Source organism: Physella acuta, unplaced genomic scaffold, assembly GCF_028476545.2.
Source record: "Physella acuta isolate Inbredline_101_S28 unplaced genomic scaffold, ASM2847654v3 ptg000844l, whole genome shotgun sequence".
Lineage (NCBI taxonomy): Eukaryota > Metazoa > Mollusca > Gastropoda > Physidae > Physella > Physella acuta.
The window spans coordinates 129,379-142,159 of record NW_026732361.1 but is presented as its reverse complement, the minus strand read 5'-3'; the positions used below and the strand labels follow the sequence as shown (position 1 = coordinate 142,159).

The window sequence follows — 12,781 nt, the reverse complement described above, 5'->3', positions numbered from 1 at the left end:
GCTCTGGCAAGGTACATGGCCATCGGTTGAGTAGATTTAAGACCCAGGGTGTGATGCTTTGGCAAGGTACATGAACATCGGTTGAGTAGATTTAAGACCCAGGGTGTGATGTGTCAAGGTACATGGCCATCGGTTGAGTAGATTTAAGACCCAGGGTGTGATGCTCTGGCAAGGTACATGACCATCGGTTGAGTAGATTTAAGACCCAGGGTGTGATGCTCTGGCAAGGTACATGAGCATCGTTGAGTAGATTTAAGACCCAGGGTGTGATGTGTCCCACAATGCCCCGGTCTATAGGGGGTTGTTTGCTCACGTGAACACGCCACCCCCGGGGGTGAGGGGGGATATGTTTACCCTGGTAAATGAGGGCCCACGTCATAGACCGTAGCTTGAATCAATGTAGCTGGCCTCAGTGGCTATTTTTAGCAACACGGGTTGGTCAGCACCGGTTGGCTTGCATGGGTTGTTGAGCATGGGTTGGTCAGAACGGGTTGGTCAGCATGGGTTGTTGAGCATTGGTTGGTCAGCACGGGTTGGTCAGAACGGGTTGGTTTGCACAATGAGTTCAGCTGGAAGCAGCTTGCCCAGATAAGTAAAGTAAGATAGTTCCCTAGTGGCCCACAGGGCAGGTGAAGTAGAGCTTATTTGTATTTGTGAGATCAGCATATGAAGGGATTCTGTGGCCAGCACTTTGTTCAGCCGCCTCTACTTCCCCTACCGTAAATCAGGAACCCATCAGAGCTGGGTGGACTCAGGGACGTCTTACAGACACGAACCGTGATCCGAACTCGAGACGTTCGGGCTGGTAGTCAAACGCTCCAGCGTCCGACCAGGCCACCACACGCTGATATGTGTACCAGGAGGTTTTGTTTTCATCTGCCCCCGCATGGTTCGTAATTTGATGATGCAAGAGATCGATGGCGATAATTGGATCAACCAATCGATCAGTCAATCAATCAATCGTTACCAGTCAGCAATTGATCTGCTCGCCGACATCTCATCAGTTGATGCAGTGATCAATGTATGCGCCTGCACTTTGTAGTAACTGAATAGTGTCACCTTTAGAATCACTTTATCGTGTCACTTTTATAATCAGTTAATCGTCTCACCTATATAATCAGTTAATCGTCGCACCTTTTGAATCATCTAATCGTCTCACCTTTAGAATCAGTTAATCGTCTCACCTTTATAATCAGTTAATCGTGTCACCTTTATAATCAGTTAATCGTCTCACCTTTAGAATCAGTTAATCGTCTCACCTTTAGAATGAGTTAATCGTGTCACCTTTATAATCAGTTAATCGTCTCACCTTTAGAATCAGTTAATCGTCTCACCTTTAGAATCAGTTAATCGTGTCACCTTTAGAATCAGTTAATCGTGTCACCTTTATAATCAGTTAATCGTCTCACCTTTATAATCAGTTAATCGTGTCACCTTTATAATCAGTTAATCGTCTCACCTTTATAATCAGTTAATCGTCTCACCTTTAGAATGAGTTAATCGTGTCACCTTTATAATCAGTTAATCGTCTCACCTTTAGAATCAGTTAATCGTCTCACCTTTAGAATCAGTTAATCGTGTCACCTTTAGAATCAGTTAATCGTGTCACCTTTAGAACCAGTTAATCGTGTCACCTTTAGAATCAGTTAATCGTCTCACCTTTAGAATCAGTTAATCGTCTCACCTTTAGAATGAGTTAATCGTGTCACCTTTATAATCAGTTAATCGTCTCACCTTTAGAATCAGTTAATCGTCTCACCTTTAGAATCAGTTAATCGTGTCACCTTTAGAATCAGTTAATCGTGTCACCTTTATAATCAGTTAATCGTCTCACCTTTATAATCAGTTAATCGTGTCACCTTTATAATCAGTTAATCGTCTCACCTTTATAATCAGTTAATCGTCTCACCTTTAGAATGAGTTAATCGTGTCACCTTTATAATCAGTTAATCGTCTCACCTTTAGAATCAGTTAATCGTCTCACCTTTAGAATCAGTTAATCGTGTCACCTTTAGAATCAGTTAATCGTGTCACCTTTAGAACCAGTTAATCGTGTCACCTTTAGAATCAGTTAATCGTCTTACCTTATATAATAATATAACTCAGTGTCCTCCCTCTCGATAATCACTTAATCATGTCCCCTTTATAATATAATTGTTACCTCTATAATCATCTAATTATTTCACCATTATATTCACCTAACCGTCATGACTATCCCACCTGTAACATTGTATCGACCTAGTCGTCATGACTATCCTACCTGTTATATTACATCGACCTAATCGTCATGACTATCCCACCTGTTATATTGTATCTACCTGTAAGACGTTATCATCCACCCTACCACGGATGGGTTTAGTTCTGCTGTAAGATCGTGGACCGTTCTATGTGGGGTGCCAAGTTCAACATTGGAGGCGGGGGAAGGGGAGGGGGTATAAGGGGGAAGCGATGGATCATTTTGTGCTGATAGTGGTGGGGGGGGGGAGGGTCGTCATGTGCAGAGGTACCCAGTACACTTGTATATTGGCAGCATACCCCACCCCCACCTCCCCGTTGTGACACTTGACAAACTGTCACGTATAACAATTGACACTGTCAGCGTTACTTTGACCAACTTATTGCCGTATGACGCCTTTCATCCACTGACACGGTGATCGCCTCCCTTGTTCCCGGACACTGTATTTTATCACAACACGCTTCTTTTCCGTTATGAGGTACCCAGTGGCCATTGCGTAACTCAAGATTTAACTGTCTGGTGCGTTCATCTTGACCTTATGCTATAGCTGTGTGTCACCTCAAGCTATAGTCAGAGTAGGGACACTGTCAAAAGTGGCAGTGACAGTGTCAGACCAGTGGCAGTGACAGTGTCAGACGTTTGTCCCATCATACTCTATTGTAAAAGAAGCTTATACTAACATGACGTGTCCTAAAGTTCCGCCCCTCCCCCCTTCCTCATCCCGTCTTTCATCTGCTTGTCAAAAAACCTTCTGATCCCCCCCCCCCCCTCCTTCTTCAAACGCTTGCACTTTTTTTGCCAAAGCTGCCTAATGAGTAATTAAGGAACCTTAATGACAAGCTGCTTACTGGCTTGTTTGACTTGTAACTCTGCCGACACAGATTCTCAGCTTTTCTTGTCCTGTTTCTAGTGTTTTCAATGACATTTGATGTCCTGTTTCTAGTGTTTTCAATGACATTTGATGTCCTGTTTCTAGTGTTTTCAATGACATTTGATGTCCTGTTTCTAGTGTTTTCAATGACATTTTATTGTCCTGTTTCTAGTGTTTTCAATGACATTTGATTGTCCTGTTTCTAGTGTTTTCAATGACATTTGATTGTCCTGTTTCTATTGTTTTCCATGACATTTGATGTCTTGTTTCTAGTGTTTTCAATGACATTTTCTTGTCCTGTTTCTAGTGTTTTCCATGATATTTGATGTCCTGTTTCTATTGTTTTCAATGACATTTGATGTCCTGTTTCTAGTGTTTTCAATGATATTTGATGTCCTGTTTCTAGTGTTTTCAATGATATTTGATGTCCTGTTTCTAGTGTTTCAATGACATTTGATTGTCCTGTTTCTAGTGTTTCAATGACATTTGATTGTCCTGTTTCTAGTGTTTCAATGACATTTGATTGTCCTGTTTCTAGTGTTTTCAATGACATTTGATTGTCCTGTTTCTATTGCTTTCACTTATATTTTCTTATTCTTTTTATTTGGTGCTTTAATTGAATGTTTTATTTTAAAAAAAATAAAAACGACTGTTTTAAAACTGAGTAATTTAACAGTTAACATTGTGTTTTCTATCTTCAGGTGTGTGAGATGCACATAGCAGGCTTATATTTGTGTTTTCTATCTTCAGGTGTGTGAGATGCACATAGCAGGCTTATATTTGTGTTTTCTATCTTCAGGTGTGTGAGATGCACATAGCAGGCTTATATTTGTGTTTTCTATCTTCAGGTGTGTGAGATGCACATAGCAGGCTTATATTTGTGTTTTCTATCTTCAGGTGTGTGAGATGCACATAGCAGGCTTATATTTGTGTTTTCTATCTTCAGGTGTGTGAGATGCACATGGCAGGCTTATATTTGTGTTTTCTATCTTCAGGTGTGTGAGATGCACATAGCAGGGTTATATTTATGTTTTCTATCTTCAGGTGTGTGAGATGCACCTAGCAGGCTTATATTTGTGTTTTCTATCTTCAGGTGTGTGAGATGCACCTAGCAGGCTTCATCTTCCACGTGCTGGACAACGCCTTCCTGGTTCACAAGGGCTTCAAGGTAAAGGACAAGTTCCACGCGCAGAAAGACAAAGAGAACGACCGGAACCGACTGCTGTACCGGAAGTTCAAGGACGAGCTCAAGGTCAAGTACCCGGCGGGCGACCGGAAGTGTTAGCCGTGACGATCGTCTGCTCTCTGTGTGTGCCTTCTGTGCGATTGCCTAATGTTTGCCTACTGTGGGATTGCCTGATGTTTGCCTACTGTGGGATTGCCTGATGTTTGCCTACTTGCCGACTGCACATCATTTCCCCCAGAGTGACGTATTTCATCTTCCTTGAGTTGCGTGATTGGTCGGTTAGTGTTGAAACTGACTCGCAATTGTTGATGGACTTGACGTTTACTTTCGATAAAGTTGTCAGGTCTTTGTACCTCAGCACTGACCTGACCTGTTGAACTCGATTGTGCAACCAGATATGGAGCCACAACAGACACTTATTAACCCACTTCAATGTGACGTCACTTGACCTTAGGCCAAAAGTGGAAAAAAGAACGGTAGTGATTGCAGGTCAAAGTTCACTTCCGGAGTGCGATTTTCTAGAGACGGTAGTTTACAATGTAAAACTTCATAATGCCCTCAGATATGACTGTTAAGTGGTGGGTGTGGTACCCTGGCCATGACCCGTGGTGGGTGTGGTACCCTGGCCATGACCCGTGGTGGGTGTGGTACCCTAGCCATGACACGTGGTGGGTGTGGTACCCTAGCCATGACCCGTGGTGGGTGTGGTACCCTGGCCATGACCCGTGGTGGGTGTGGTACCCTAACCATGACCCGAGCCCAACCCTAACAGCGACACCGACCAGGAATCTCCACACGGCTCTGTGTTTGCTCTGTTGGAGAAGTCTAAACACATTGTACCCATGTTCGGTCCTCGACCATTAGATCGTTCTGCTCAAAAGTCTGGCGTCCACATCCTTCTAGTGTACGTCTACAGACTAATTATTTATTTTAAAAGTTTTTTTTTTAAAACTGACAACTATTGGCTACAGCTTGGATATAGCTATGATGTTTTTAAGTTAACATCTATTGGCTGCAGCTATGATGTGTGTGTTCAGCTATTGGCTGTAGTTATGTGTGTAAGTTAGCATCTATTGGCTGCAGCTATAATGTATGTGTTTATAGCTATTGGCTGCAGCTATGATGTTAACAGCTATTTACTGTATCTCTGTTTGAACTGTGTGTGCATGTGAGTTATTTCCAGACTTCTCTACTAGCATGTTTGCAACATTTATTTTTTTAAGGTTTTGAAATCCCATTTTTTTCCTGTTTTTCTTTTGGGTTTTTGAAGCTGTTTGAAGTGCTGAATACACCTGGTAGCCACATGAAGGTAGAAGTCAGCATTTGTCATTATTTGGTGGTCAAAGTCATCTATCAGTTTAAACCCACAGTTAAATATATATTTATAAATAGAAATGTAACACTTCCACATATTTTAACAACAGAGTACTGCCCTCAGATATTAAAATACAAATAAAAAATCAACATTTAAAAAAATAATCTTATTTCATTATTATAATGTGCTTACCATTTCAGTCTGAACAATATTTAAGGTAGATAATCACGTTTAATTAAAGTAGATTTTTTTCTAGTAGATTGCGTCCCCTTGTTTGCAGCACTATATAAATACATTACTTTTCTAGCAGGGTGTTCTCTTAGCGTATGGTTCAAATCCCTTTTCTTTACTGTCTTAACATTTTGTCCAGGTTAGTTAAAATGTGTTGGTGCATTAATTAGAAAACAGCTCTGTAATTAAATTAAAATATTTCTCATCTAGCTGTTTTTAAACATGCAGATGAAATATGACTTTGATCATATTTGTTATATTGTGTTATTCCTGGCTATCAGGTGTATGGGTCAGCCAAAGTGCAGACACAGCAAAGAAGTCTGTGATCTAGGACTGTCAGATCTGGGTGTGATGTATGAATACTACATTAGACCATCAACACATGTTTCTATTATACAATTCATTACACAGTGTCTTTATGATCAAATCATCTCCTGTCAACCATACACCCACCGACACACTCATGTGAACTTGAAAAGGTGAGTGCATTTTAATTGACAATATTAAAACTGGATTAACTATTGTATTAGAATTAGACCAAAGAAAAAAAAACCCACACCAAGGGAAACAACTTAACATACCATATTTATAAAAATAATATTCTGATAATCTCCCTTAGAATATTGTTATAGACTTGTATAGCGAATCTATCCTAATGAAAATTCCAGAATACATCATAAAAATGTTCGCGTGTTTGATATGCTTCGCATTTTCTTTTATACCTGTAAGATATGATTATTGTGCAAAGTTTTGAATTACTTGACTGTTGCTGTGGTTTTCCAATAGTTTTACAGACTTTATCTATATATATATATTACGATGACTTTCTCATTTTTGACAATGTATTTCTAATATCTCTATTGAATAATTTGTGTAACAAAAATGACTTTTTAGTTGTAATGATTTTGTGGTTAAACATGATCTATATATTAAAAAAAAATCTTCAAAATTAACATCTTTTGTACCCTATGCTTTACTTATGAAAGTAAGATTAAACACGTAAAAAGGGGAGGCAACTATGTTGTTTTTACATTGTAAGCCATTAAACACAGTTATTCCCCCTTCCCTTTTGTAAGTCGTGAGAAACTAATTTATGTTCCATTAATTAAGGTCTTTAAACACCATACATTCTAAAAATGAACTTTCTTAATACAAGTATAAAACAAGAAAATAATGTAAGAAATTTTAAAAAAAAGATAAAAATAATTTAAGAAATAAACCAAGCAAAGTGTCAAACTTTTTTTTTACTTCCATTTAACAAAGATAAGATTACATTGTACAAAGTTTTCTTTACATTTGGATTTGATTCACAACAAAATAACAAAGACAGATATATACATTACAAAGGAAAAGAAACTCATTCACAACTACAAACACCATCATTCATGTCAGGCTGCCATTGGACATCAACAGGTGATCCACATGCACAATGTCTAAAACAATTGAATGGCTTCAAATCTACTTTTTCAACAGCAGTCCTATATATAATGTATTGATCAAAATGTATTGCTGACAGGTTCAAATTTGTCCTAATAGATCTTGTCTACACAAGACAACTGGTAATATGCTGAAATACCTGGCATAACCACCATACGCTGCCTCAACACTACGTACATGAAAACATAATCCATACTTCTACATACAAGTAATACAACTGCTTACAATTTAATGTTAAAACATATCTCCTCCAGTAGTTTGTGGACTGAATCATTTAAATCTAGATGCCACCAAGACAAGAATGTGAAGAAGAACAAGGTAGATCAAGCATTCTTCCAGCAAGGTCACTTACAAGCAGCAGTATAGAGGCAATGCATGGAATCAGTGAGATAGAACAATGTCAGGAATTAAACACTCAACACCTTAATAATATCACTCAGATATTGGAATTAGGGTTTCTTTCAGACATTTTACTCACAGATTAAGGTAATAACTTTCTAATTAATACTTAATACTTTTTACTATTTTTATTGGGGAAAGGGGGGGGGGGGGGCAGAGAGAAAGATGTCTGAAAGAAACAAATGGAATGAAAGCTAGGAAAAACACACAAAAATATTTGCACAATTATTTAGCTGAGTCATGCAGTTAGGTGTAGGGACATCAGTAATTGAAAGGCGATAATGCCAATGGACCAGTCAGCTAAAGCATTTACCCCAGCAGTATAAAGGGAAAATTTGAACTATTATAGGTGACTTCCCCCCCCCCCCCCCCCCCCCCGGCCCTACAGTAGAACCTTCAGTTTGTTCTTTGCTGATATTTCATCTATCAGAAAACAAACATCTGCTATACCCTATCAGCTCACTAAAACAACTGACAACAAAAGTTGTTAACTAATGTGCACCACCCAGTGAATCATCTAAAATATGAGTGCGAGGTCACCTAACCATGGCATGGACTGAGAAAGTGAATGGTTCCAATGCTCCAACACCTGCTACTGGCAGGTGGCACGCTAAACTAGTACACACCTTCTATGGGCGTGTCAACAGAAACAATCCCAGAACCAGGATCTACTAGGGCAGCAGATAAAAGCATTCCTCAACAAGGAAGTGGCACTGGCAGTTTAGGCCAACTTCTGAGAAGTTTGATAAGAGAGGGCTGTAGTAATCTAGATCTTTTTCTAGCTGCTCCATGGTGAACAAGGAAATAATTCTTTTTATTGATTGAATAAGAAGTTTATGTTGCTGACAGTGAGTCAAAAATGGCAGCTAGACCAGGTTGAACTAGTCCAAGCAACTACCTTAGCAACCTGAGGTTAGTGATCCCATACAAGTTAATATATGAAATGGCTACTGCTAAAGTAGAATTTAAAAATGTGTGTGCTACATTCATCTCAATTATTTTAGCAAGAAATTGTACACTAATTCTTCACTCTAAAACTTATACGACACCCATATTCAAGTACTCTGACTAGCCACCATCTTCACATCAAGCTTCAGCTGCTAGATCTCCGAAACATTCAAGTCACCTACACTTATGATATGCATTTTAGTGACACAAGTCCATGGAGGCAATACAACCAACTCTACTGCACCTACACTCACCCTTTTATTTTAAATTAAGAATTGACCAGTTTGGCACTTGCTTGTCAAAAAAAAAATATTAGAGAACAGACATAGACATACATCAGAATATACATATTTGAGGCTTTTACCTCAGTTAAATAAAAGAACCAGCAACTATTGGATTTAAATAAAACCAACAGATCTAAGCATAAACTTTATAGCAGCAATGAATTTAATTCATAATTTGTCTTTTGAAAAGGTATATATAAAAGTATGTTATTCCATGCCACATGTAAACACCTGGCTCATTTAATCCTAACAAACCTGACACAAACAGTCTAAAGACTGGATCCGCAATAGACGTTATCAGCTGCCTTTTCCAAGCATGAACCTTAAACAATTTGACGGCAAACTTTTCAAACAACTTATGTTAGACACAAAATGCAAAAGAGATTGTCACAGCTAGTGAGGTAAAATTATATCCCTTAAATAGAATTAAGGGTCATCCGTGGCTGAAGACACCACAAAAACTACACCAAACCAACAGTCTCCATCAGATGGATTCACAGCAGCTCCATTCTAGATGAGAGCCAAGGCTAAACAGAAATGTCAGGTTGTTAGTAATGTTAGAATAATCTACTCATCATTGAAACATTCAACAGTAACACACAGTAGAGAGAGAGAGCAAAATGGGGGTGGTTATGTTTCAATGATAGTCTCTGTGTTGTGTTGTCTGCATGTGTGCACCCAGTTTTGTGTGATGTACAGTACATTACTCTGTGTTATGTACCATACATGACTGTGTGTGTTGTACTGTGTGTATATGTGTTGTATCATACAGGACTGTGTGTGTGTGTGTGTGTGTGTGATACAATGCTATCAGAAATGTTTGGTCTAGTCCAGTACTAGCTAGGATTACTCTGGTAACCATCTCACCATAATCTCTCTAGCACTGATTAAATACAATTATAAAGAGATTAAACTCACACAAGACTAATTGTAAGATTCCAATATTAAAAGCGTAACAATTAAAAAAAACCTTTCATTCAACATGTCTATTAAATATATGCTAACAATGTAAAGACAAACAGGTATGATAATACATCAACCTACAAAAATCTTTGACAGTAGACCAACAAAACAACGACCATCTTCTACACAACACGGTAAGCAGCCAACCAATAGAAAAATTGAGGGAACTGAATTATACACAACAGAGATAGAGAGTTAATAAATAAAACCCAGCATAAGTGTTGAGTCAGTCAACAAAACAGTGATTGCTCAATTGTGTCAGTAGTGTCAGGGATTGCTTTAGCTCAACAAACATCAAAAAGCAGTTGTCACCAAGATGTCTGTGATCATCTGTCAGCAGTTAAAGGTGACAAATAGCTTACACAGAACCAGACAGTTCTAACTCAAAGTTTTTATAAATGTTTCACCAGACTTCATAGTTCTGTTTTACTTCATGTTTTATATTAAGAACTTGGTAAACGGGCTCAAGTCAATAAGTACCTGAAGTTGTTAGGAAAAGTAAGGACGGCTGAGCATTGTGATGAACACACTATCCCTACACGTGGTGTAGTCACGGAAACAGGTGAACTCTACTTCACCTGCATCTATAAGTTCGAAGGGGTACTTTACTGGTGTAATAATGGTAGGAGATATGAGTAACAATTTTTTTTCTATTATGATATCATGGTAGGTTTGTATCATAGTAGGTTTGTATCATGGTAGGTTTAAGCTGGTTAAGAACCAAATGGTGAATAAATCCACAAAAAAATGTAAAAATGGAGTTAGAACAGCCTGGTCCTGGGGTAGCTAAATGTTGATGGTCACTGTGACAAACATCAACCAGCAGCTGACAATGTCAGTGACATAAATCAACTAGCAGACGTCAATGATTAATATCAATGGTCACAGTGCCATCTAGAAATGAACCTATTAGCAAAGAGGTTTTTTTTTTTTTTTTTACAAAATCAACAAACTAAAGAAAGACATACATATATTACATAAATCAGCCAATATGACTAAATGAGTGAAATGTTACATATATTTATATCCACATCATTAAGAATGCCATTGTCCATTACAGCTGGTCCACCATCAAAGCAGGGCTCAATACTGAAGCGCATGCAGAAATACAAGTTTCACTTGAAACAGCTGAGGGTTATATATGTATACCAACCATCTGACCCTTGACTAAAACACACAGAAATATTTCTCATGCACATGTAGGCTACCAAATGTAAACAAGGGTCAAATTTTTTTTTTAAATCACTGGCTGCCAGACAAGTTTGTTCAGAGTTCCAGAAGTTTCAGGCTTCTGCTACAGTCACTAGGTGTATGTACATGTAGGTATATCAGGAGCAGACCAGAGCACTTCCAGACACCAGGGGTGTACCACAGCACAGCTTGCTATAAGGTCTTGGCTCGTATCAACAGCTCATCTACAAATTTCTGGGGAGAAAGTAGGTTGGGTTGATGTTGGGACAAGACTAGACTTCACACAAGCAGAACACAAGATTTTAGCATATATAAAGGAGTTTTTAAAAAGTTATGATAGGATTTGTATGTGAGGGTTTGTATGTGGGATGTTGATAGTGATGTGAGGGTTCGTATGTGTGTAGGGGAGAGTGTTGATAGAGATGTGGTGGTTTGTATTTGAGTGGTTGTTGGCAGTGGTGTGGTGGTTTGTATTTGAGTGGCTGTTGACATCTGACTTACATTTACTTCCTCTGGGGGCTGCTTAGCATTCTGCAACTGCATCTGAAATAGTTGAAAAAAAAAACAACTTTAGAACATGGAACTAATGCAACCATGACATCACCCTTTCCACTTGTTGGGCTAGAGAATTGTCTAGAACAGGCAGGGGAGGTGTGAAGGTGGATCAGGAGCTGTATTAACCACCAGTTTAACTATGCCTTATTGAATGCCCCGTGTGGATTGACAGCTGACTGTACTAATGGCCACTAGTGATACACTACAAGTACAAGAGAAATCAGCCTTTAGGTTCTACAAAAAGAACGTTTCTGTAAATCAGCACTCTAATGCCGTAATTATAAAACTACTGATGTGTAACATGTCTCCAACATTTGAAGTTAAAAAAAAATGTTTCAGCTCAGCTCTAACTGATTAAAATGTTTTTTAATGAATAAAATTGTACAACTGTCACCTGCCGCGCTTCAGTCATCAAACGGTCCCCTACACGTACACGGTTGGTATACGTGCGGTATACGTGCGGCTATGTTTGATTTACTGATGAGGTACAAAAGAGCCGATGTGACAATGCTAACATGACACCCTTAGTCCACCATCAAAGCTCATGTGTAGCGCGTTTTTCTTACGGTATTTTAAAAAAAAAATATGTCAGGTGGTAGGAGATAAACGGCCAGTTCATTGAAAGGTCATTGTTGCCACCAGCTGATGGGTAGATTCGATGGTAAAGTCATGTGACACAGTCCTAAAGTAACGTCACAAGATCCTATAGTAACATCATGTTACATGGTCCTATAATAACACCATGTTACATGGTCCTATAATAACGTCATGTTACATGGTCCTATAACAACACCATGTTACATGGTCCTATAACAACACCATGTTACATGGTCCTATAACAACACCATGTTACATGGTCCTATAACATGGTCCTATAACAACACCATGTTACATGGTCCTATAACATGGTCCTATAACAACACCATGTTACATGGTCCTATAACAACACCATATTACATGGTCCTATAACATGGTCCTATAACAACACCATGTTACATGGTCCTATAACATGGTCCTATAACAACACCATGTTACATGGTCCTATAAGATGGTCCTATAACAACACCATGTTACATGGTCCTATAACAACACCATGTTACACGGAGCCACCACAGTAACGTCACGTGACAGTGTACCGCCTACATGTCCTGTTTGAGAACCTGTC

At 38.8% G+C, this 12,781-nt stretch overlaps 2 protein-coding genes across 7 annotated transcripts in view; one reads left to right on the top strand and one right to left on the bottom strand.

The window, feature by feature from the left end:
* LOC131951995 (beta-1,4-glucuronyltransferase 1) overlaps positions 1 to 6,830 on the top strand; it is a 111,886-nt gene extending 105,056 nt beyond the window's left edge. For 4 of the 5 annotated variants that reach the window (XM_059314478.1, XM_059314476.1, XM_059314479.1 and 1 more), the window contains exon 3: positions 4,201 to 6,830. In XM_059314478.1, coding sequence (XP_059170461.1) covers positions 4,201 to 4,392 — 192 coding nt within the window. In that variant the 3' untranslated portion in view covers positions 4,393 to 6,830. The remainder of the gene's footprint in view (positions 1 to 4,200) is intronic. The other variant, XM_059314480.1, reaches the window with a different exon arrangement.
* Positions 6,831 to 8,037: 1,207 nt separating this feature from the next.
* The window catches only part of LOC131951993 (uncharacterized), a 37,060-nt gene continuing 32,316 nt past the window's right edge, over positions 8,038 to 12,781 (bottom strand). For both annotated transcript variants that reach the window (XM_059314471.1, XM_059314472.1), the window contains exons 4-5: positions 11,563 to 11,604; positions 8,038 to 11,295 (exon numbers count right to left, since the gene is read on the bottom strand). In XM_059314471.1, the coding sequence (XP_059170454.1) occupies positions 11,254 to 11,295; positions 11,563 to 11,604 (84 nt within the window). In that variant the 3' untranslated portion in view covers positions 8,038 to 11,253. The remainder of the gene's footprint in view (positions 11,296 to 11,562; positions 11,605 to 12,781) is intronic.